The sequence below is a fragment of the Oryx dammah genome, unplaced genomic scaffold, assembly GCF_014754425.2.
Source record: "Oryx dammah isolate SB20612 unplaced genomic scaffold, SCBI_Odam_1.1 HiC_scaffold_8, whole genome shotgun sequence".
NCBI lineage: Eukaryota > Metazoa > Chordata > Mammalia > Artiodactyla > Bovidae > Oryx > Oryx dammah.
In genome coordinates, this window is record NW_024070192.1 from 10,692,191 (window position 1) to 10,717,486 (window position 25,296).

The window sequence follows — 25,296 nt, forward strand, 5'->3', positions numbered from 1 at the left end:
GAACAAATTCAGAAAATGAACTTTGATATATTTTACTAAAATAAGAACTTTTACAAAATGCTCAGGCCTGTGGCTTCCCTCCCATGTTCCGCAGGATGGAGATGATAGGAGGGTGACAGGAGCCCATCCACTTGAGAGAACGCCCCTTTTCTGGGCTTTCCCAGGCAGAGCTTCTGCTCCGAGGCGGGCGGAGGCAGGGAAGGTCTGAAGCACCCCCTGAGTGCTGTCTGTGCTACAGACTTGTGTTCATCCAGGATTTACCCAGTGAATGGGGCAGTTTCATGCCTTCAGCAGTGGCATCTTCATCCTGGGACCCTCTCAAAAAGAAGGGTAAGCTCGGCCCATACAGACCCCAGGATGAAACCCGTCACTCAAGGAGCCTGCCAAGAATCAGCAGTCTCACGGAAACCCAGCCCAGGGGTTGGGAGCCTGACTATGGGCAAAGTGAAGGGAGAAGAAAGCCCAAAGGTCCTTCAGAGGCTCCCTGTCCAGACCAGGATTGACAGATGCTGTTCCCACACTGAGTGTGGTCTGCACCCACTGCCCACCCTCGTGGCACATGGAAACCCATCTCCTCTCAGGTGAGGGGCACAAGAATGTCTGTGGTTTCCAAAGAACCAAGAGTGTCTTAAGCCCCATGTCACAACCCCTTTTTTCCCTGCAGGTCCCCAGACCATCCTCATGTCACAGGCTGGGGATCCTGCAGCATCTTGGGTACCCCCCAGGAATTCATGCGCCAAGACACAGCTCAGACTCAGGACAGCGGGGTCCCTACTGTAGGGGTGAGAAGAGCCTCACAGTTCGTTGTGGAGTGGCCGGCACTGGGGAGCCAGCTTCTCCTCCAGCACCCCATCTGGAGCACACACCCAGGGGTCATGGGTCTCCCACTGCCACTTGACCAGCTGGGTCTGCAGCAGTTCCAGAACCTGGGTGTAGCGGGGGTCGGCAGCCAGGTTGTGGGTCTCGTGGGGGTCCTGGCTCCTGTCATAGAGCTCCCAGCGCTCCCGGTAGTAGTAGTGATGCAGATCCTTATACCAGCCCGTGGGCTGGCCAGCCGTGGTGCGATTCAGCAGGTCCTGAAAGGTCGGTGAGACGTAGAAGTCCTGGTCGATGGGGAAGGGCATCTTGAAGTGGAGGTTGTGCACCAGGTGGAAGTTCTGGTGGTGCACGGAGCGCATGGGGTAGGACATGGTGACCTCGTGGTAGCTCTGGCTGCCGAAAACCGTGGTCCAGAGGGGTTCTGCCTCCAGCACTGGGAGGAGGGACCGCCCAGTGAGCTGGACGGTCTTTGTGCCAAAGATGGCATAGTTAGGGTAGGGGATGGAGAACCAATCCAAGATGGTGGGTGTGAGATCTGGAAAGGAGATGGCATCTCAGCAGGGCGGGCCCTCCAGGGCACTAGGTCCAGCCCCCTGGAAAGGGTGAATCCAAGCCTCTCTGGAAGCTGGTGGGCCGCCTCACACATCAAATCACCAACAGGGAGAAGCTGCTATGGGTCAACCCATTGCTGCTGCGTCACCCTCCGGGCTATGATGCCTTCAGTATAACAGGAGGCCCCAATTCGGTGATACCCAGAATTCTAAAATCCTTGAGGAAGGCCCCTAGGGACCTATTCCTGCTCTGTGTTGCAGCCCTAACACTCCCTGACCTTGGAGCCAAAGAAGATGTGAGCCCTGAGCCATGGGGGCCCAAGAATGCTACTGCCCTGACCCCTCAAAGTGGGTTCAAGGCACATCAGAAACACCTGGAAACTTATCAGAAATGCAAATTCTTGGACACCATCCCAGACCTACTGAATCAGACTCTATGCAGTGGGATATTTGGATCCTAGCAAGTGCTCCAGGTGACTGATGCTCCCCAAAGGTCCAGTGGAAAAATGACCAGGCGTGAAGGCAGTGAGACCCAAGCTAGAATCCAAGTTTGGTGCTTACAAGCTGTGTGACCTTGGGCTTCTTACTTTACGCCTCTGAGTCTCATTTTTGCAACTGTAGAATGGGGGTGACCACCCCTTTCTCACTGGAGTGGCAACCACATAAGGTAGTGGGTTAGGAGCAACATCTGGACATTGTGGTCCCACTAAACATTCACTTCCTCCCCTACCCCCCACAGCCACCCCATCCCTGCTGTATGGGATGCAGAGTCTTACCTAAGAGGCTCACATAGGCCTCACTGACCTGGCCCCAGCGTTTCGGATGCTCTGGGGACGATACCAGCATGGGCTCTGCAGTGCCTGGCCAGTACAGGTTGGTCCTGCCGCTGGGGAAGGGGATCCCATTGTCAGACGTGAAGATGACCAGGGTGTCATTCAGGACGCCTGCTCCACGCAGCTCCTGGAGCACGAGTCCAATCCCTGCAGGGTGTGGAGGGGAGAGCAGAGCTCAGACACAGACGCGCAGTCATGGGAATGTGTGTGCACTCCCGCATTTCTTCATCAGGCCCTGCACCATCGATTCCTTCAGTCACCCCTCTTTCCTTCCCACCAGCCGGGCCTCCTGCCCAGCGATCCTAAGTCAAGGATCTCGAGATGACATAATCCTAAAGTACCTAAGCTGTCCTTAAATCAAGTGATGAGTGTCTTTATATAAAGAGAAGGGACAAGGACTAAGGAGAAGACACGGGAGGAAGACATATGATAACAGAGGCAGAGATCAGAATGAAGCAGCCAAGAGCCAAAGAACACCTGGGGCCATAGGAAGCTGGAAGAGGCGAGAAGAACTGACCCTCAGAAGCCCTAAGGAAACACAACCCCGCAACATTGTGACTTCTGGCTTCTGGTCTAAGACAGGGGCCTGAGATGTGCCCTATCCCATTGCCTGGGCTCCCTGAACCCACCTTGGTCCATCCGGCCAATGGTGGTGTACTGAGCGGCCAGGTCAGCTCGGGCGGCTGGGGTGTCAGGGACGAAGTAAGGCACCTGGGATGGGGCAGGTGGGTGGGAAGTCAAGGTTAGAACAGATGGGTTGAGGGAGGAGACAGAGTGGTCAGTCCTTAAATTGGGGTGGGAGAGACAGGTGCCAGCCCTGCTCCCAGGGCCCGAAATCATCTTCCTTCCTGAATGGATTAATCCAGAAGATCCATGCTTCCGGGGACATCATCCATGTCTTTTCCCTTTTCTCTGCCATCCCATGGATGGGGACCTGGCTCCAATGGGTCAGAGAATCTCTTCTTATACATGTGGGGCCAGGGCTGCAAACCCACCAGAGGGGCACAGGTTCCCCGATTTACAAAGTGGAAGAAGAAAGGTAGTTCTTGGAAACGTGGAGAGGGGCCCTCCTACCTGCACATCCTTTGGGTTGTAGGTCTGGGGGGTCCAGTCTGGAATCCGCCCCATGCCACTCTCCCCATTGCCAAACTTCTCACAGAATGCCCCATACTGTGGCTGGGCGTGCCCGCAGCGGTGGGGGTCATGGAAGGCAACATAGAGGAAAAAAGGCCTGCAGGTGGAGGGATGGGCTTGAGCGTTGAGGTCAAGGTCAGATGGTTGACCCATCACCCTACTTCTACCCTGAGGAGCCTCATCCTTCAGGAAGGAACACCCCTCAGCTTTGCCTACTCCCCTACAACCAATAACCTGTGATCCGTGCCACCTCAGGTTCCCCATGTCTCCTCTTCTTCTGACCAGATCAACTTGAGTATCTGGAATCTTCTCCCCCACCCACAGCCCAGCTGTCTGAGGACTCCAAGAATCCTAACCAAAGATTCTGGGAGCCGCATCTAGTATTAACTGCCCAGAGGTCTGGCTAGGGGGCGGGACTCTCTGCGCACCTGTCACCCCGCGTCTGCAGGAATTTCCGGACCAGCAGTTTAATTCTAGTGATGTTCCTCCCGACCTGGAGGACAGAGCCATTCTCCTCCGTGTACGCAAAGTCAAATGGATACACCATCTCCGGCCCCACGTGCTTCTTCCCAATGATGCCTGGAGCCAGGGAGACAGGCCTGTTAGGAGCCCCTTTGGTCTCTCATTCCCTTCTGCCCTCTTCTCTACTCCCCAGACCCTGTGTCTTGTATGGCCTCCAGGAGGGCAGCAGAGTCCTTGTTCTCATGTGCCCATACATAGCCCAGTCAGGATCTCTGGGGCAGGATGGGAAGCTTCTCTCTTGCCCCTGGGGCCACATGAAGCCCCTCACCTGTGTGAATGCCAGCTCGGCCCAGCAGCAGCGGCAGGCTCTGCACCCGGTCGAAGGAATTGAAGTGGTGGACATCCTGGTGCAGGCCGTACATTCCGTTCTGATGCTGCGAGCAGAGATGCTGTGACGCAGGAGGCCACCTGGTCCTACCACCCCTCCCCTCCGTGCCCCCCTGCAACGCTCCCACTCTCCCAGGCTCACCAACCTGGCCCTTCACAGGCCCCTGATTTAGCGTCCTTGGAGAGGTTTTCTCCATCTCTCACTCCCCGCCCAACAGGCCCACAGGTCCTTCCCATGGGACTTTGTATTTCCCAGGAAATACAACAGACTGGGAGGATGTACACCAAAATTAGGAGTAGCCTTTATTTTCTTCTTTTTGCATATCTATACTTTCCAATTTTTCTATCAAGACCACACACTACTGAGTGAAAGCCATCCCAGCAAGCAGTTGTATAGCATGAAAGAAATTGTCATACATGTTACAAACTCAGACTAGAGAGATACAAGAAGGTAAATCCCTGTCCTTATTCCTGCAGCCTACTATCCAGAGGTGAACATGGCCTACAGCTGCCTGATTAACCTTTTGGGAAGCTTCTGTGTCCAGGTCACAGTCTCCTCTTTATGCAGGCCTTCTCCTCACTGGCTCAGGCTCTCAGAAAGAAACGCACAGACCACAGCTGTGCTCCCATAAAATAATGTTGTGAGGTAACACATCAAGAGTAAGTGCCCATGTATACCTGGTTCACAGTAGCATTATTCCAATAGCCAAAGGTGGAATCAACCCAAGTGTCCATTAACAGATGAATCGATAAAATATGCTCTATCACACAACGGAACATTACTCAGCCTTGAAAAGCAGTGAGTTACTGACACGTGCCACTACTCAGGTGAAGCTTGGGGACATTATGCTGAGTGAAACCAGCCAGTCACAAAAAGGCAAATACTGTGTGATTCCACTTACGTGAGGTGCCGAGAGTAACCAAATTCAAAGAGACAGAAAGTTGACTGGTGGTTGCGGCTGGTGGTGCAGTGGGAAGGAATTACTGTTTAGTGGGCATAGAATTTCAGTTTGGGTGATAAAAACGTCCTGGGTGATGGTGATGGTTACACAACAATGTTAAATGTACTTAATGCCACTGAGCTGTATCCTTAAAACAGTTAAAACAGAAAATTTTTAAATTATATATATATATGTATCGGCTCAATAAAAATAGAGTAAGTGCCTTAAATGGCAGCTTTTACTGTCACACAAGCTCCTGGGACAACATCATGACAAGAATGAACACTGGGCTGAGCAAACACCCGCCAGCCATCTTACTATGAGCTTTACACATAGGGTGTTAACTTGGCCAATCCGATAGTGATTCCAGGAGTGAGCTATTATCATGACCCCATCTTACAGGCGAGGAGACTGAGGCTCACAGAAGTAAGTGATTGCTCACAGTCACAGAGTGGTGGAGCAGGGCTGCACTTGGACTATTTGGCTGGGGGTGAGGGAGGGAAGGTGGACAATGCCCAGGGAGACAAGGGAAGTGTTTTCAGCAGCAGAGGCCTTGGGGCACTCCCTCCTCCTGCCGCCCTCACCTGGGGCAGGCCAGTGAGGAGGCTGGCGCGGCTGGGTGAGCAGCTGCTGACAGAGGTGAAGGCATTGCGGAAGACAAGACTCCGGTGGGCCAAGGCGTCCAGGTGAGGGGTAGAGATGGCGCTGTTGTTGTAGGCACCACTCTCAAAGCCTCCGTCGTCGGCTGAGGAAGATGGAAAACAAAGGACACAGTGGGCTGGGCTCAGAAGGAGCAGCATATGGGAGAGAGACCCGGGTCCTGCTGCAGTGGCCTGGGCCAGTGATGGCTAGGTGGTTATGATACCTGGGCAGGTGTGATACCCAGCAGGTGTGATTCCCAGGTGGGCATGATATTCAGCAGGCCTGTTACTTGAGTAAGAATGCCACCAGACATGTATGAAAAGTGGGTGAACATGTTAGGAGGCAGAGAGACAACTCAGGTAGGCCTGAGATCCAGGCAGGTATGCCCATGCAGTCCTGGGCTCTGAAGACATGCATGAGGATATGGATCCACACGCAGGTTCTCTGCCCATGCCCCTAAGAGTGGGGGAGCTGAAGGGAGTCCCTCAGTGCAGGGCTGTTTGTGTTACAATTAGCTGAAGGGCCTGCCCAAGACCACAATGTTAATCAGAAAGCGAGACCCTGGCAGACAGCCAGACCTCAAAAGAGGAAAAGAATTGGGTTGTCTTGTGAGAGCTGGGCCCTGGTTACCCAAACAGGAAGTCTCGTGAACAGCGGGGTGCTAGAGGAACTTCGGGTTTCAGGGTGGTGGGGGCCAGTGGAGAAGGTGGGTGGGAGGCTGCTCTCTTCAAGCCAGGAGGAGGAGAGCTGAGCTACCGCGCTCTGGGGTCCAAAAAAGGAAGGGCAAACAGGGGGTTATCACTGCTGGGGAGAAGATGAGAGCCCGAGGGCACCCTGGCTGGTCTTTGGGGCCTTGGGCACCGGCCCCTCTTCTGGCATCCGCTCCGTAATCTCTGGAAAACCGCCCAGCCTCCCATGCGGAGGCGGAGACCACAGAGCTAGCCTGGGCTGCTCCGGGGTACAGGGTCAGAACCCGGGTGAGGAGAGGAGTGTGAATGCTGGTGCCGATACCTCCAGACCCTCCAGCGGGCAGGGCCGCCTCTGCTTGCCTCTCCAAGGAGCTGACCACAGAGTCTGGGGCCAGCAAAGAAATGAGACGGGGAATGAATGGAAATGGGGGCTGCAGGGCACTGAGAGTTAGCACTGGGCGCTTCTGGGAGAGCCAACCGGCGGCGGTGGAGGGCAGTACCCGGGGTGCCAGCGGGTCAACACTTACCGAGGATCAGCAGCACGTTCCGGGGGCGCGCCCGATGCACACAACAGAGACCCACGGAGATCAGCAGCACCCAGCAGACCTGCCCAGAGCTTCGCATGGTGGCGGCTCCAGCCTGGCGCCCCCCCACCCCGGCTCCCGGCCCCCGGCCCCCGGCCCCGCGGTCACGTGAGCACCAGGGCCGCCCCGCCCCGCCCTCGGTCACGTGTACACCAGGCCCGCCCAGGCCGCGCCCCCCGCTCCCGCTCCCCCTCCCTCTCCGGTTTCTGCAGACCCGCTGCGGAGACGACGGGAAACCCGGAGCTGCAGAGACAACGGGAGATCCGGAGCAGTGGCGTCCGGTGAGTGCGCGGCGGACGGCGGCGGGGCCTGGGACCGGGACCGGGTGAGCTAGCCGCCCGGGTACCGGCCGGGATCGCTGGTGGGCGGCCGAGTCGGGGGGAGAAGTGGGGTCCGAGAGTGCGGGCGCCTCCCGCGGGGACCCCGCTCCCACTCACTTTATCCCTACCCACTTCATCCCCACCAGGTCCCCTACAGCCTCCGTCTTGCTGGGGCTAGCAGGCCACAGACGGTCAGCCGGCGTGGAATCCCCACGTCTTAGACCCCAGCTTCCGGGGCAAGAGGCTTTGGGGGTGGGAGGCAGGTTCTGTCCGTAACATCCTCGCGGGGACCGGGAGTAGGGGGTGGGCTGAGACGGGCTTTGCGCCAGGGGCGCCAGAGAATGCGCGACCCGAATTAGTGAGGGACCCGCTGACGTTCGTTCAGAACCGACTAGAATACCTAGGACGCCTCTAAAGATGAAACGCCACAGGTGGGGGTTGGGGTGAGGCGCAGCCTTGGGATGGGAGCCCCCCCACCACAGCGCCGCAGTCTGCCGTAGTGGGTGGAGCCTTCCATGGTGCGCACTTGGAAAATCTCAGGACGCTCGCACGTCCAGTCACCCACTCGCCGGACAGCTATGGCTGTCACCGTGGACCTGCTTTTCTCTGCACTGCTCCCCGTTAAATTTCCAGGGAGATGGGGAAATAAAAAAGGAAATAAATTTTCCTGGAAAGCGAAACCTTGAGTTTCATTAGTATTTAGGCTTCTCATTGAGAAATCTTTTTTTTTTTTCCCCCTGGGCCAGAGTTGATGGCGGAAGGGAAGGCACCTAGGGTCTGGGCAAGTGGGGTTCACGGAGAGCAGTCGGTGAGGAGTGGGCACTGTGCCTTCGATTGGGGGCTCCTCTACCTAAGGTGTTGGTTTCCTGTCTCAGATTAGCAAGGTGTGGGGGAGATTTAACCCGTCTGGCTCCACCCCCCTACGTGGGAGTAAACCAATGGCGCATCTCTTGGTGTCTCTGGGCAACCCCCTCCCCGCTTATTGCTGGGTTTTCTGAAGCCCAGACACTGATTGCTGGTCTGTGTCCTACCCCCGCTCCAGACATGTCGCCGCCTATGTCTCCTATGAAGCCACCCAAGGGCTTTGCCCCTATGTCCTGCTGCTGGTCCACTGAGACCATGCAGAAGTGGCTGCCTTTCCTGGGCTGGCTGCCTGACTACACCTGGTACGCCCTGAAGATGGACTTCATCGCTGGGATCTCAGTCGGGCTCACAGTCATTCCCCAGGCGCTGGCCTATGCCGAGGTGGCTGGACTCCCTCCCCAGGTGAGATGGCTGCCCCTGCTGCCCCCCACCTCCTTTCCCCTCAGCCTGACCCCACTCCAGACCTTACTGCTCGTCCAGGAGCGGAGTAGAAACGCATAGTATCCCCTCCAGACAAGGGGGGACCCTGGGCTCCAGTCCAACAAAGCCTTATTTTATAACCTAGAGCATGTGATGGCCTTTGGGCAGACACATGCCCCTGTAACCCTTCTTGTCACAGTTGTCACACACAGGCCCCAAGCTAGTTCTGGATGGCCTGATGGGGCCAGTGAGATGACTCACCCTGGCTTTAAGAACCCTTTCTCAGACTCACGGACTCAGACATAAGAACACTAGGCCCCAGGTGGATGTGGGTAGAAAAGAGGCCCCTAATCACTGTAGGTCCACAACCTTGGGTAACAGAGGGTAAGCATTTTGCCCTGCCTGTGTACACTGCTGTGTCCAGAATACACAACAGACAACACAGATTCCTCTGCTCAGTCAGCTACGCCAGGGACCCATCGGGGTGTGCCATGAGCCTCCTGGGTATTCATTGCTCTCTCTGCCCAACAGTACGGCCTCTACTCTGCCTTCATGGGGTGCTTCGTATATTTCTTCCTGGGCACCTCCCGAGATGTGACTCTGGGCCCCACGGCCATCATGTCCCTCCTGGTCTCCTTCTACACCTTTCACGAGCCTGCGTACGCTGTGCTGCTGGCTTTCCTGTCGGGCTGTATCCAGTTAGGCATGGGGTTCCTGCGCTTAGGTAAGATTCTCAGGCTTTCCTGCCATGAGTGGGGGGCTACAGTTCTCCTCCTGGGGATGCCATGCCTCAGCAGTTCCTTCTTTGTATTTCAAGGGCTATCCCAGTGCATGTGTGTGTGTGTGTGTGTCTAAGGAAGGATGACTCTCAGCCCTTCCCTATTATGCAGTGTGTGTGTGTGTGTCTGTCTGTCTAAGGAAGGATGACTCTCAGCCCTCCCCTATTATGCTCAGCCAGAACACTTGGAGAAGTGCCCAGGGGCTCAGTCCATAGTCTCCCTTGCTCTCCAAACCAGCCCAAACAGGGCATGCCCTCCACTAGTCTTTAGCTCCAGTCCAGCCCTCACCACTCCCAGCCCACGCTGAGCCAGTAGGGCTGGGACCAGCGTGGTGTTCCTTCTTGGCTGTCCAGGGCTCCTGCTGGACTTCATCTCCTGTCCCGTCATTAAAGGTTTCACCTCGGCTGCTGCCATCATCATCGGCTTTGGGCAGATCAAGGTAGGCACACTAGTTGGCCCTGGGGCACCTACCGGCTAACAGGACCAAGGCCATGTCCTGATATGTGTGGGCCTGTCAAACTCCCGCTCTTTGAGGGTCCAGAGCCTGTGGTGCTCACCGAGTCTCCATTAATAAAACCATCCTTTGGGGGAGATCTTGAATGATGGCCAGGTTCTACCACAGGTAATTTGGGGAACCAGTAATGACAGCCCCCACACTTGTCAGAGTTTTCATGCCTAAGTGCTTGGTTCACCTCACAGAGTCCTACAGCCTCAAATACACACTCAGCCAGCAGGTCTTCACAGGTCACAAGCATACTGCCAAAATTTTGGCAAGCAGATTGCTCCCTCTAGGTGATTTCATTTTTATGTCTCCCCACTCCCAACTTCTCATTCAGTGTTTTCAACTACCATGTTCCTTTATGTTTCTATTTAAACGTCTGTGGCAAGTATTGGAATCAGTAATCATTGGTCATCTGAGGATATCATTTGTTCTCCTTCCACTGGGTTCTGAGTGCCTGGAGGGCAGAGACAGTTTCCAATGTGGCTGTCCCGAGCTGTGCTGAGCAGAATGAAACTGAGCTGAATCGTAGAGATTCAGGGCAACAGACACGTGCACACACCAGGCTCTCCATGGTGTGATTACCACAGTCAGGCTCCGCTTCAGCCTGGCCGGTGACAGTCTTCAAGGATGGAGGCCAAGTAAGAAAGAGAACACAAAGCCCCAGAGGGGTACATGTGAGAGAGACTAGGGTAGCTGACCCATTTGGGTGTGGGACTGAATGCACCCTGCATTTAGTTCTCACGAGTCCTCTGGGAGGTAAGCTTATCATTATCTCCATTTACAGGGGAGGAAACAGCCTAGAACAATGTGGGTAAATTCAAAGAATAGATTATGTACACACATATGTCAGGGTAAGCTTGGCAAATGCCATTTCGTGGGATGCTGTGTCCTTTATTCTGGAAACATTATCCTTCATTTTTAGAGTCAAGAAATGTTCTTTTTTTCATAACACAGTGAGGGTAGCTGCTTTACACATTCCTATTCGACAACCCTAGGCCCTGTCTTCAAAACCTTGACTACGTCATGACAGCCCTCTGAGAGCCTTTAGGCTGGGTGGGGTGGGGTTCCTCTTGACCTGCCCAAACAGGAGTCCCCTGCACAGGACAGAGACCCCTCTCTGTGTCTGCCCTCCTCAGTGTCCTTCCCCTTCAATGGCTGTGTGCACAGCGGGTTTTGGGGTCCTTGGAGCCTGACCACCCTGGGAGTCTGGCCTCGACTGCCCCTTCTGATCCCAGCCAGATAAAGAACTAAAGCACAGAGCGGCGCCCCTTCTCCCTGACGAGGACTGCTGATTTGGTGGGGGGCCCGCGGCGCCACCCGCGCAGTTCTGCCTGCCTGCGCAGATTTTTCCTTCCGGTAGGGGGCGGTGCCCGGCAGGCGGGCCTCTGAGTGACGGACGCGGTCTCGGGCCAATGGCGGCGGGGCCTATTCTGTGGCGGGCGGGCCGCTAGCCGGCCTCAGGCAGCCGGGTCTGCACGGGCGGGTTGGGGCCCCAGGACGCCAGACCCTGGACACTTAACCAGGGCACTTGTTGAACCAGTTTCCTTGGCTTGAGGTCGCCCATGCTGATTTTCCTAGGACAGGAAAATAATTTGCAAAGCCCTGAAACAACGTGAACATTGTGACATGCCCTCTGCATCCCCTCTCGCTTGGGGAGGGGTGACTTTCACCTGCCCGTGTGGGGGCTTTGGGAATGGACTTAGACAAGCCCGGTAGAGCCAGCAAGTGTTTTCCCTCGGGAAGGGCGGGAAGGGCGCTTGGGGGTAGGGGACTCGTTTTAGAACGGCATTACCATGCTGCAAGGGAGAGGCCTCAGGATTTATGCTGCAGAAGGTTGTCTAACCACAGTCTCTGTTTGAACAGAACCTGCTGGGACTGCAGCACATCCCCAGGCAGTTTTTCCTGCAAGTGTATTACACTTTCCACAACATCGGAGAGACCAGGTACCCGGGCGGCTGAGTGTCTCCCCCCTGTATTAGGAAGCTCTTCCTTGTAGACCCCCTCCCTGTCCCCTCCCCATTTCCACTCCCAGGTGGCATTTATTCCAGTCGACTCTCTGGGGCCCTGCTGCTTAAACAGGGGCCCCATGTGCAGTACCATTGGCATTACCTGGCAGCTGGTAAGATACACACACACTGGCTGGCCCAGACCCGCTGAACTGATCAGGTTGACAAGAGCCCCAGGTGATTGGCCAGCATATTGATTGAAGCTTGAGAAGCTCTGCTCCAGTCAGTCCAGTGCCCCGGTCAGCATGACCCCATGCAGGGCTTTCTCAGATGGTCGAAGTAAGAAGAGACCACGAAAGGGAAGGGCACGCAGTCTGTCACTCAAAGAATTCATAGTTCAGCCAAGAGGAGGACGTAGGGCAGGGAGAGGCTGAGGCCAGCAGATACGCAGGTGCCCAAGGGGTGGACGGCAGGTAGAGGCGGTTCCCTCAGCAAGCGCCTCCCTCAGATGGAGCTGCATCTCCCAGAGGGCCAGTGAGTTAAAGGAACAAATAGGAGATGCTCTTGGCCACAGGTCAGGACCCCTCTCTGACTGGAGAGGCAAGAGGAAGAAATGACCTGGAGAGAGCTGTAGGGCGAGCTACTTGGAGGGAGTCGGGGAGAAACCCTGTGACTCGTCCTCTTCCCATCTGCTGCTGAGGTTCCCGGCCCATAGGATATACCTGGTGGGGGTCACGGGGCAGTGGAAATGACTAGTCAGAAGTGAGTCTTCTGGAACCAACGAGGCATTTGTAGCCCAGAGAGCTACAAACAAACTGTGAGTAGTAGTGCAACTCCCACTGTGATCTGGCCCTCAACCCCTAGGGCCTGCATACCTACTAAGTTTAGAATAAAGATCTGAAGTGGAATAGGGACACAGATTTCTTAGGAAAAAGCAAAAAGAGCATTCAAGAGAGAAAATGTTCCGGCAGCCAAAGGCCAGAAGGCCGGCGCTGTCGGTGGGGTCGGGCGGTGACCGGTGTCCATCTGCAGGGTGGGCGATGCAGTGCTGGGGCTGGTCTGCATGGTGCTGCTGCTGGTGCTGAAGCTGATGCGGGACCACGTGCCTCCTGTCCATCCCGAGATGCCCACTGGAGTGCGGCTCAGCCATGGGCTGGTTTGGACTGCCACCACAGGTGAGGAAGGCTTCCAGCCGAGGGAGCACTTGCACAGCTGTCTTGTATAACCTGGACTCATGTTGTAGTCACCCCAGGAACTGGAATCCCACCCCTTGAGATTCTCACGTCACTCACTAGGTGGTTCGGATATGCAGCCAGCCTGGAAACTGCTTTAGCAGCAGAAGTTCTCAGCCAGGAATGACTTTGTACATCATGCCCCTGCCGCCCACCTGTGGGACTTTTGCCAATGTCCAGAGACATTTTTGGTTAGCCCTGAGGGGCAAAGCTGTTTCTGGCATGTGATGGGTGGAGAGCAGGGACATCGCTAAACATCCTGCAATGCATAGTCGCCTGTGGCAAAGAATGATCTGACCCAAAACAGCAGTGTGAAGGCTGAGAAACCCTGGCAGGTCTCTGGGGGAGAAAACTAGTTCTACTGAGACAAACTGATCCCTCTGCAGGGTAAGGGTTTTCCTAATAGCTCAGATGGTAAAGAATCCACCTGCAGTACAGGAGACCCTGGCTCGATTCCTGGGTCAGGAAGATCTGCTGGAAAAGGGATAGGCTACCCACTGCAGTATTCTTGGGCTTCTCTTGTGGCTCATCTGGAAAGAATCTGCCTGCAGTGTGGGAGACCTGGGTTCGTTCCCTGGAGAAGGGAAAGGCTACCCACTCCAGTATTCTGGCCTGGAGAATTCCATGGACTGTATAGTCCATGGGGTCACAAAGAGACACGACTGAGTGATTTTCACTTTTCACCTCAGAGGGTAAAGCTTTTGCTTTGGGCCTGGAATCAACCAGAGGATCTATAAAGAAAGGCTGAAGTGAAAGGCTGCCAGATGAGGAGAGTTCATGAGACCATTGGCTGGTTGAAGTGCCATCTGTGGGTGGTGGGGGTGAGGGATGGGAGTGGGATGTCAATAGAAATCTGTCCATTGAGCTACCAGTAGGTGACACTGAAATAGAATGGCAAGTATAGCAAAGCAAGAAGTGCTGATATCTAGTGGGCCTTCCCACTTGGACCTACTCCTTGGCAGCCATGAAATCCAGCCACATGTGAGAAGAAGGGGTGGCTAGATTCTTAGCCCTTGAATCACTTCCAGATTCTCCAGCTGGTTCTCAGTCCCTAGAGTCACTCACCAGACCCTGTTCTGCACCCTGAAGGCCATGGTTAAATGTTTAGCACTCCAGATGGGGAGGGTGGAAGAGCACTGGGTTTATAGTGAAAATTCCTGGGGACTTATCTGGTGATTCAGTGGAAACTGCAGGGCGCACAGGTACGGTTCCTGATCCAGCAGCTATGACCTTGCATGCTGCTGCAAGGTGTGGCCGTATTCCTACAGCCATCTATAGGTAACTTTAAAAAAAAGCTGTTTAAGAAAAAAGAAAAACTCCTGGCTTCAAGTCCTAGGTTAGCCACTTGGCACTTGCATGAGTTGTTTTCAAAATTTTGTGCACTTTAGTATAGTCATCTGTAAGATAATGAAAACAGGTTCTGTTGTCTAGAAGTATGACAAAGTGTGGGCTCAGAGCAGCTTGGAGACTTGTTGGAAATGCAGACTCTCAGGAAGCACTTCACAAACATCACTTCTTTTGATTCTCATCACAGCCTTGAGGATAGGATATTATTTTCCCTGTTTTTCCAGTGAGGGAAGTAAGGCTCTGAAAGATAAAACAGACAAACCAAATAAGACTTCTCAAGGTCACGTAGGAAGGATGACAAGAGTGAGGACTTGCTCCCAGGTCACTTGCCCTTTTTCCTTATCAACTGACCTAGAAGTGTATTGGTTTTATTTATCTCACGGAACTTTTGATTCTCTCTTCTCTCAACATTGATCTCTCCATTGCTTTTGTCTAGTTCATTGATTCTACTCTGATATTATTTCCTTGCATTGGCTGATCTTAAGTTTACCTTTCCTTTTCAAAATCTCAAGGCAGAAGCTGAGGTCTTTGAGTCCTGCCTTCTTCTCTGATACAGTGTTCAGGATAATAAATTTCCCTGTTCAGCACTGGTTTAGCTGCAGCCCACAATTTTGATAGGTTATAGTTTCACTTTCATTTAGTTCTAAATGCTTTCTAATTTCCATTTTGGCATCTCCTTTGAATTGTGGATTATTTAAGAGTGGATTATTTCATTTCTCCTTTGAACCAGGAGCCTTTTAGGAGTTAGTTTCCAAATATTTGGTGATTTTCTAATTAGTATTTTGCTACTGATTTCTAATGTAACTCCATTATTATCAGAGAACAAATTTTGTATGTACATACATATGTAGGATTATAATTTTCTCTGGAGATGACCCTCCTTATCCTGCTAATGTCCTTCATTCTCACCGTCTATCCTAGCTCGCAACGCCCTGGTGGTCTCCTTTGCTGCCTTGGTCGCATACTCCTTCCAGGTGACCGGATACCAGCCTTTTGTTCTAACTGGGAAGACACCTGAGGGACTCCCTGATGCCCACATCCCTCCCTTCTCAGTGACCACTGCCAATGGGACAATCTCCTTCACCGAGATGGTACAGGTGGGTAGAGACAGAACCTGGCCAGTTTGGCCAAGGCTGCAGTGCCCCTGGCCCCGGTTCTATCTCCTGATGCATCAACTTAGTGACGGGCAGCTCTGACCTCAGCTCGGACTGCTATGTCCTCAGGAAGGTGCATCTCTGGTACAGAGGCAGGTGTGAATGAATTCCTGATTAGTCACAGCCTCAAGGGACACCACGGGTATTTTTTCTGTCTTGAGCCCAGGGGTGTTTCTGCCATCATGGACGCTGGCAGGGCAGGAATTTGTTGTGTTCTGCTCTGTGTCTTGCTCCTTGCATTGTGAGCTCACAGCCCTGCCGCTAGAGTTATGTTTGCTTCTGTCAGACATAGACAAGCCAGTGCTTGCCTTTTCGGGTCACTGCCTGGTCAGACCTGTTCTGTCCTTCAGCGGAGGGTCACTCACCACCCCTCTCTCCTCTCTCAGGGAATGGGGGCCGGGCTGGTCGTGGTACCCCTGATGGGTCTCCTGGAGAGCATCGCAGTGGCCAAATCCTTTGGTAAGATGCTCACCACCCACGCCCTCCCTGGCACCTCACCCGGAGCTCAGCCTGCCTTGCTTGCCTGCTCTCCTGCTTGCTTTTATCTGCTCTGATTTTTAAAACTTTGAATTTTTATCCAAGTAGCACATGTTTATGTTTTTTGAAAAAAAATTAGTGAAAATGGATTGTCAATGAAAAACCTCTTCCAGTAGCTGAAAATATTTGACAGTCCACTCTCTGGACATAAAAGGTCCTGCATTGAGCCTTTGCCAGTTTAACTTTCTGTGTGTGGTGTACACCCTTCCGCTGCCAGCTAATTTCAAGCTGAATGTGGAGTCTGAACATTCAGGTCTTGTGATGAGATATGAAATAGCCACTATCCATTGTATGCATACAGCTAAGTAATTTCATTGGTCATAATGAAAGGTAGTAAAGTACATTAAGAATGGACACATTTTAAGTATTATCTTTGTTTTTAATGTAATTGATTTAATTGAAAGTTTTCATTTAATTGGTAATAATGGCTGTATTTGACAACCTGTTAGCAAAATTCCTAAAAATTTAGCAAGGTACCGTTTCCAGGTGTCTGAACACAGCTGGTCTGTCCCCTCCTCACCCCCTTAGAGGCTGGGAAATGTTAATCTACTTACGTGTTCGCCGCTCAATACTGATTCCCTCTGCCTGAGCTGGGGCTGCCAAACCCTTCACGTGTCCCCACCTCTGTCTTAGGTCCTTGGACTTGTGCTCCGTGTTGTCCATGAGGATGACGTGCTCTTTCTGTTCTGTAACAGGGTTAAGTCTTTGTTTGGATCTAATCTGACTCTAAAGGTTAAAATTCAAATATATGACCTGTTTGTTATTATGACTACCTAAACTGTGTTTACTTGCCCACCCTTTTGTGCCAGGATTCTGTTTCTTTCCCTGAAGTTCCAGCATCTGGATGCTTAGACCATTCCAAGGAGACTCTAAAGCAGTTCATTCGAAGGGGTTTTCCTTTGCAAACACCAACAATCGCTCAAGACCACACTACATTTCAGTGTGCAACCTGTTCAGCTCACATCTTTCTTGTTTAGTTTTTATTTTTCTGATCCTTTTTTTTTTTTTAATTTGGAGGGGCATATCGTGGAATCTGCATGTGACAAGTGTTACTCATCTTATTTATTACTTAGAAAACTCTCTGTTTTCTTTTCAAGTCCGCTGACTTCTGTGCTCATTTGCGAAGCTTGTTGCACTTTTAAATCAAGGCTTAGTAAACCATGGCCGGCTGCCTATTACCTAAGAATGGCTTTTGCATTTTAAATGTTTGAAAAAATATCTAAAGAAGATTAGGATTTGGGGACACGTGAAAAGTATATGAAATTCCTATTTGAGTTCACAAATAAGGTTTTATTTTAAGGTGGTCTCTTGCTCAGTTGTTTCATGGTGTGTGGCTACTTTGTGTTATAATGGGGAGCAGAGCAATGTGACAGAAGATGTGATCCTCAAAACCTAGAGCATTAAAAAATGCTTTTGATTAAAAAAAAGGAAAAAAAACATAAAGTATTGAGGACTTCGCTGGTGGTCCAGTGGTTAAAAATCCGCCTTGCAATACAGGGGACATGAGTACAATCCCTGGGTGGGGAACTAAGATCCCACATGCCACAGGATAACTAAACCCATACTCTGCAACTAGAGATTCTGTGCACTGCAACAGAAGATCCCATGTGCCACAACTAAGACCTGATGCTGCCAAATAAGTAAATATTAAAACAGAACTGAAGTATTGATGGTCTGGCACTTTACCGAAAGTTTGCCAACTGCTGTCTTAAGATTCATGCTCCTCCATGGTTTCCCCCTAAATCTTCCTCCTAATCTCTCTAGGCCTCATCTGAGACTCTCTAGTCATTGTAATCTATAACCAGAGAGCTTTTCGTTTAAAACATCCTTCCCTTATAAAAGCAATATCTGTTGCACAAAATATTGGAAGTTCAGAAATTGATAAAGAAAAGATGAATCACTTATCATTTCCCTCACTACCCCAATTAACTGCTGGTAACATTTCATTCTATGTCTTTCTACTCTCTTTTGTTTTTTTTTTGTAAACACACAGAGACACATATACCTTTGCATATACGGATATATTTTATCTGTGTTTATACCTTATATTTATGAAATACAGTGCTATAAGGAGAAACGGGTATCCTGTTTTATCATTTGACAAACAGTTTCCCAATGATACATATCTAGTAACAATGTTTTGTCCGTTCTCTTTAGCGTCTCAAAATAATTACCGAATTAACTCCAACCAGGAGCTGCTGGCCATCGGTAAGACTCAAGCAGCGGGCGCTCTGGGGGTCTGGGTGGTGTTGGTGCTGACACGCAGGGTGCACAGCTGGCCCGAGTGGGGCCCTAGACCCATCTCAGGTGGCTCAGTTTAATTGCTAGGAGTAGGGTACCGACATCTGGTATCCAATCTGACTGAGGCTCGTTGAGCACCTGCTGTGTACAGGCTGTGGCCTGTTCTGGGTCGAGAAACACCTGGAATGTTCCTCTTGGGCTAGGGTAGGGGCTTTCCAGGGTGAGGATCAGATGGCTGAGGAATGTGGCCAGGTAAGATCTCAGGTGAGCCTGCTGATCCTACAGGATCTTGGCTGCCTTTGCCCCACCCTGTGGATGAGTTAGGACTCAAGTTGGCCCCAGGCTCCCTGACTGGACGTCTGTATCATGAGTGTTATCTGCGCTATCTTGAGAGCAGGCCTTGAACCTATGGACTGGCTGTGGGTTTTGCGGAACCAAGGAGACTGTGGTCATCTTTGTGAAGTCCGCTGACTGAAGGGCTGCTGACAGTCCAGTGGTGATGAATGTGGTCTGATTAACTCCATTCTGAGTTCCCAGCCAGGCTCCAGGCATGGGTGTGTCCAGTACAGATTAATCAAAGGCTTCATTTTGGCTGGTCATCTCACGAAAGGAGTGTGGCTTCGAAGGAACTCAGACCATGAGGGACCCCAGCAGGACTAGGCACTTTGGGCCTGTGCGCGCTTGCCCTATTCAGCTACCACCCCACTTCTGGGCAGTGGGATTCTTTGTTCTGTTATACACAGGAAAAGGCATATCTCACTCACACAGGCAAGGCCAGGGTCAGAATTGCTTCATAGCTGGAGGCAACCTCAGCACACTGACAGAGATCCTGGTTTGTTTTGTCCTTCCTAGAGGGAGGGATGACCTGATACAGGGTGCCCCCCTGGGTAGAGCCTCTCACCTCCTGTCTTCTGTTTCTGTTTGGTTTCTGTGTCCTTCCTTTACATCTCCTTTTCTGCTCTGTTTCATGGTCCTTCCCCTGCAAGAACCTTTTCCTTCTGTTTTCTCCCTAGGCTTAACCAACATCCTGGGCTCCCTCTTCTCCTCCTACCCGGTCACAGGCAGCTTTGGACGGTGAGTGACCACATGCTCCCTCTCTGTGTCTCCAGAGAGGTCCCAGCCTGGGACAAAAGGTCTTCTTCCGACTTGAAGAACTGACTTCCCTGCGGGGTCCTTCCCATGTCCTGAGGCCGTTTTCGTGGTTCTCCCTATCCATCTTCTCCCCCTCGGTCAACTCTGACAGAGTTCACACAGACGTAGCACGGGGCCGCTCCATCTGCTTCCCACCTCTTTGGCTGGTTTTCTTTTATAACAGTACACAGTGTTGCGGGCTTCCCAGGTGACAGCTAGGGGTAAAGAACCTGCCTGCCAGTGCAGGAGACGTGAGACGTGGGTTCAGTCCTGGGTCTGGAAGATCTCCTGGAGGAGGGCATGGCAGCCCACTCCAGTATTCCTTGCCTGGAGAATCCCATGGACAGAGAAGCCTCATGGGCTACAGTCCATACGGTCGCAAAGGGTCGGCACCACTGAAGTGACTGAGCATGCTCACACAGTGTTGCAGTTTAACGTTAAAAAGATGCCCATGCATGGAAATGTTCCTGGCATCTTGTTGCTCGAGTTAATTCCTGAAAGATAGTGGGGGCGGGAAAGACTGCAGCTCTGCCTGAAGAAGGGGCAGACTGTCAGGTGGGGTCACCATACGGACCCCCCAAAAGCAGGAGGGCAGGGTGGGAGGGAGGCCCATGGCTGGAAAGAGAAGAGGAGGCCTCAGTGCCCAGCCCTCAGGCCAAGTCCTGGAACCCAACCCAGCCCTGTCTGAGCACTAAACCTCCTGACACCCCAAACCACCATGTGGAGGGGGTGCAGTGCACGTGGCCCGGCCTCCCACATCTCAGCCTCTCTGTCTGTAGAGTCATGACAGCCTTGTCTGTCTCCGAAAATTATTTAGGGAGTTTAAAGAAAATTTCTGGTCACTTGGTAGGTGCTATACTAGCATTCGTGAAGTAAAATCTCTAACCAATTTTCAAGTTAACTTTTTATATGCTGTCGTTGGCATAACTGGGTTGCAGACCTGTTTAGTTAAGGTTATATTTTGTGTCCCCTGATATCTAGCACATTTACAGTGTTGGACATCTGGATTTACAACTAGGCCTGTCTCAGACATGCTGATCTGTTATTTGGGGTTGAGAAGGCCCAGGAGTCCCCCTTGGTGAGAGGACCCAGTGCGCCAGTGTCTAAGTCTCTCCACTAGGTGGCAACATTGCTGAGGGCCCCCATTTCCCCCACCCCCACCCCTCCCACCACAGGAGCCCCCATTCCTAGAGACCAGCCATACCTGTGTGGACCTCCACTGCTCTCTCGGTCCAACTGACAGCCACTAATGGGTTTCTCTCACCTTCCAGGACGGCTGTGAATGCCCAGTCAGGAGTGTGCACCCCAGCGGGGGGCCTGATGACGGGTGAGTACCCCTGGAGCACACAAACCATGTTCTTCCGTGTCCACGACAGTGAGATGGGAGGAAAGGAGAGGAAGGAGCCCGGGGTGCAGGTGCTGTTGGCTCTGGCGCCCAGCTCTGTGTCCCCAGAGGGGCTCCTTGCTGGGTGGGAGTCATGGCGGCAGGGCCACAAGGTCATGGCACCCCCACACCCCCACAGGAGCTCTGGTGCTGCTGTCGCTGGACTACCTGACCTCGCTCTTCTACTATATCCCCAAGTCTGCCCTGGCTGCCGTCATTATCATGGCTGTGGTCCCCCTGTTTGACACCAAGATCGTGAGGACGCTCTGGCGAGTGAAGAGTATGTGTCTCCGGTCTGTCGGCCCTGAGGTTTATCAATGATCCTGCCCCTGCTGTCGGCCGCTGCCCGCACCAGCCCAGCTGGGGCAAGGCGGGGTCTTTGGGGTGACCAACAGGGCCCACGTCCCAGCCTCCCTTCTCCACCGTCATTGCAGCTCCAGGTCCGCTGAACCTGCAGTTCATTTACTATAACAAGTTTTGACTCCATTTTGTTTCTCAAAGGAGTTGAGGGATTTACGTGACTTCTGCATCCCTCTATCCTTGGTCCCCTGAGAAGTGCCCACTGTGGCCTCGTTCCAGGGGCCAGGTTGGCCAGACAGGAAGGGACTTCCTGCCTCTGACACCCTTGAGCTGGCATGGCCTGTCAGCAGCATCAGTCCCCAAGTCCTTGGGCAGGGGCGGTCCCTCGGGGGCTGCATGGGGTCCAAGACACCTTTACTCATTACATGAAAGCCATACGTGAGGCGTCCTCATCGGAGGGCTCAGGTAGCTAGGAGCTGAGCTTGCCGAAGAGGGTCCCCCTCTCAGCTGGACCCCCTCTCTCAGGGCTGGACCTGTTGCCCCTCTGCGTGACGTTCCTGCTCTGCTTCTGGGAAGTCCAGTATGGCATCCTGGCAGGCACCCTGGTTTCTGTGCTGATTCTCCTGCACTCTGTGGCCAGACCCAAAATACAGGTAGCCCATCTGCCTCCCTGAGGGGGCCCCACCAGCCTCAGGGGGCCCAGTGGGGTGAAGTATGCCGTGGGGTGGACCCCTTGATCCTACTATCTTACACTTTGGCTCTCGGCGTGGTTGTGGCTCGAGGTATTGCCAAGTGACCTTTCACCTGGTGGATGGTGTGACCTTCCTGCATTAACTGCACACTGTTCTCCTGTGGTGCATGGGGCCGTGGGTGGGGCCATGGGTGGGGGCTCCCGCCAGCTCTGCACTCTGTATCCACCCTAAGCCTGGCAGAGCTGCCCTGTTGAATCGGCCTCTGGGGCTCACTGGCTTTCCCCTGCTGTCCCCAGGTGTCAGAGGGTCCAATGCTAGTCCTGCAGCCGGCGAGTGGCCTGCACTTCCCTGCAATTGAGACCCTCCGAGAGGCATTGCTGAGCCGGGCTCTGGAAAGTACGTGGCCACGTGGGCTGTGGTCATCCCTAGCTCCCCACCACCTTCTCTGCACCCAGCCTGGCTCCTGCTGAACCCCAGATCCTGCCCTCAACTGTCAGGAAGGAGCTTGCCTGCCCTTGGGTCCAGGGGCTCTCTGGCATTTCAGAGTTGTGTCCAGTGAAACCCCCACCCCCGCTGTCTGCATGCACTAAGGGTGGCAGGTCCCCACCATGTGTCCCTAAGGGGACACTACTTCTGGGAGTTGATATTTAGGGGAGAAAGGGGCTTATTTGTCTGCCCTGTGAAGGAAACAGTCGCTGCTGTCCCCAAACAGCTAATGGTTCGGGTCCTTGTCCTTTCCCTTTCCCATTCACACTGGGGAGGTGCTCCTGATGGCCTCGCATGGCCCCAGGCCCCTGGCCAGGGCCTCCTGTGGAGGCCTGCACCCGGTGTGACCTCTCCTCTCCCCCCAGCATCCCCGCCGCGTTCTGTGGCCCTGGACTGCACCCACATCTGCGGCATCGACTACACGGTGGTGCTAGGGCTTGGGGAGCTCCTGGAGGACTTCCGCAAGCGGGGCGCCACTCTTGCCCTCATCGGCCTGCAGGTGGGTGTTGGCACCTGCTCTGGAAGTAGCCTGGTGAGGGCTGTGTTGTCACCTTCTCTGTGTCAAGATGAGGCCACCGAGGCTCAAAGAAGCTGAGTGATTTGCCCAGTGACACACAGTGAGGAATTCAGCCGGGCTCCCGTCTCATGGCCTCAGGCTGCAGAGCTCTGCTCGCTTCCGTTATAACCCGTGCTTGCAGAGCACTCGTCTTGTCCCGCAGAGCGTATTCCCTTAAGACGCGGCCCTCTCGCGGAGCTGTGAGGCAGCCTGCGGCGCAGCGTGCTGGGACGGCAGCGCTCCCGCCTGGAGTCAGCGCTCGTCTGCCCCACAGGTCCCTGTCCTCCGTGTCCTGCTGTCTGCTGACCTGAAGGGAGTCCTGTACTTCTGCACCCTGGAAGAAGCAGGTGAGCGCAGCCAGTCAGCACAGAGCCGCAGCGGCCCAACTGCCCATGCCTTGGGGGCCAGGACAACAGGACTGCAACCCTGGGAGACAGGGGGGTCAGGGCTTGAGTCTGAGAGTGGGGCGCACTCTGACGAGAGTGAGACAGTGGGCAGGTTGTCGGGGGGCCTTTCTGCTCTGGGGTTTTATCTTTTACGATTGTATGTGAGGCATAGTTCACAAACAGTGAAGTGCACAGATGCTAAGTGTGAGTTTGAGTCCTGACAGATGAATGCGGTGGGTGTCCAGTTAGGGTGGAGATCATCTCCATCATTCCAGAAGTTTCCCTCATTCCCCTGACTGCCACTGGGAGTAAGTGCTGCTCTGATTTCTCCTACCATCAGTCAGCATAGCCCATCCTAGAACTTCGTGTAGTGGGATCAGAAGGATTCTGTGTCTGGCTTCCTTAGCTCAACCTGGTATCTGTGAGATCCATCCATGTTGCTGCTAGAAGCAGCCAGAAGCTGATCTGCAGGAGCTGGATAAGCAGGTTGGGCCCAGCCACGCCAAGGAACCTGCCCAGCAATAAGGAGGGTTATCATGGCACTGAGAGTGGTGAGGACGATGATGGAGACTTAGGTGAAACTGGCCCAGGGACCTTAACTCTCTGCACTCAAGGTCCCCCAAAATGCCAGCCTTTAATCCCATTCCCTGAACTGACCCATCCTCACTTCGCTTATTTAGTGTTTGAAAACCTTGTGTTTTCTGCAGAGAAATACCTGAAGCAAGAACCAGGGACCCAGCCCTACAATGGCAGTGAAGACTCTGTTCCGGAACACAAGATTGCCCTGCTAAAGGCCTGAGTGGGCTGCCAAGGGGCGCCCAACATCAGAGGGTCTCCTGGAAGGTTCTTGTCACTGTGATGCCAGATGCCGCCTTGCAGATGGATCTGAGAAACCTGAGCAGGTGACCCAGAGGAGGGGGAGGGCAATGATGTGGAGTCCACAGGTGGGACTCACCCCTTCCTCTGAGGTGACCGAAAAGGTACCTCCCTGCTCTTCGCTGTATGTGAACTCTTTTTTTTAAAGAGTGGTTAGGAGAGAGCCTTCTAGAATGGCAGACCAGGTGAGAAAGGAAAGGGCGGGGATTTCAGCGTGGTCTAGGAGAGGGGTCCTCTTCTCGCCCTAGCGCCTTCCTGGATTTCGGGGGAAACAGGGAGGGCGGGCATCTCTCAGGTGGGTTCCCTTCTTGATGGCGGCGGCTGTGCTGTTGTTGAGAGGAAAACCAAGGTTTGCCAAAAGACTTAAAAGTGTCTACGAAAAGTAACTTTGTTGTGTTTTCTAAATTAAAAAAACTGATAGCTTTGGTGTTTTTGTAAAATCCATACATGCTTATTGTAAAAACTACCGGAAATCTTCCCCTCCCCCATCCACTTTGGCGATAGCTCCCGACCTCCGACCTCCACTGTACACGTACATGTGTGTACTTAGCATGTGGATGTGTGTTTACAGTTATGTAAATGGGATCATTTCATCCGTGGTGCTCTGTGACCCACATTTTCATGCGGTCATTGCTGTGAACTATTCGTTGTGATAATAAATAGAGAAGACATGATGATCAATGGCTCCGTGGTATCTTATTCCATAGATGCATCATAATTTACTCAGCAGACCCTCTAGACACGGACTTGCCTGTTTGGAATTTGACTTCCATCATTTTTAGCGGTAAATCCCAGCTGAAGGAGGTTATGCCCCTGGACTCTGTTTGAGAAAGAACTCACTGTGAGATGGCCCTGGATGGGGTGCCCTAGAGCCACCAGTGTTCTGCCCAGGCCATTGTGGCCAGTATCTGAGCAGAGTGAGGGTCCAGGCCTGCTCATAGTACACAAGTCTTTTCAGATCCTTGTCCTCCATCTTCTGGTGTTTCTCCTTCTAGGCCCCTGACCAGCCAGCTAAATGGTTGCTCCCCAGCCACACATCACCTTTCCTTACCTTAGGCAGTTTCTCTTTTTCTACAAGGCCAGCTGTCTTTTTAAAACAAC

At 53.1% G+C, this 25,296-nt stretch overlaps 2 protein-coding genes across 2 annotated transcripts; one reads left to right on the forward strand and one right to left on the reverse strand.

The window, feature by feature from the left end:
• Positions 1–16: 16 nt before the first annotated feature.
• On the reverse strand, positions 17–7,169 carry SGSH (N-sulfoglucosamine sulfohydrolase). The gene is made up of 8 exons (XM_040244769.1): positions 6,986–7,169; positions 5,712–5,872; positions 4,128–4,233; positions 3,766–3,916; positions 3,278–3,434; positions 2,833–2,914; positions 2,147–2,350; positions 17–1,354 (listed from the first exon to the last, which is right to left on the reverse strand). The coding sequence occupies exons 1-8, from the start codon at positions 7,080–7,082 to the stop codon at positions 795–797; spliced, it is 1,518 nt and encodes a 505-aa protein (XP_040100703.1). The 5' UTR covers positions 7,083–7,169; the 3' UTR covers positions 17–794.
• On the forward strand, positions 7,021–24,872 carry SLC26A11 (solute carrier family 26 member 11). The gene is made up of 17 exons (XM_040244767.1): positions 7,021–7,323; positions 8,405–8,628; positions 9,178–9,370; positions 9,779–9,864; positions 11,791–11,870; positions 12,906–13,048; positions 15,374–15,549; positions 15,993–16,065; positions 18,301–18,351; positions 19,398–19,458; positions 20,787–20,842; positions 21,039–21,179; positions 21,725–21,852; positions 22,188–22,287; positions 22,743–22,876; positions 23,208–23,280; positions 24,027–24,872. The coding sequence occupies exons 2-17, from the start codon at positions 8,407–8,409 to the stop codon at positions 24,116–24,118; spliced, it is 1,809 nt and encodes a 602-aa protein (XP_040100701.1). The 5' UTR covers positions 7,021–7,323; positions 8,405–8,406; the 3' UTR covers positions 24,119–24,872.
• The last annotated feature ends 424 nt before the right edge of the window (positions 24,873–25,296 follow it).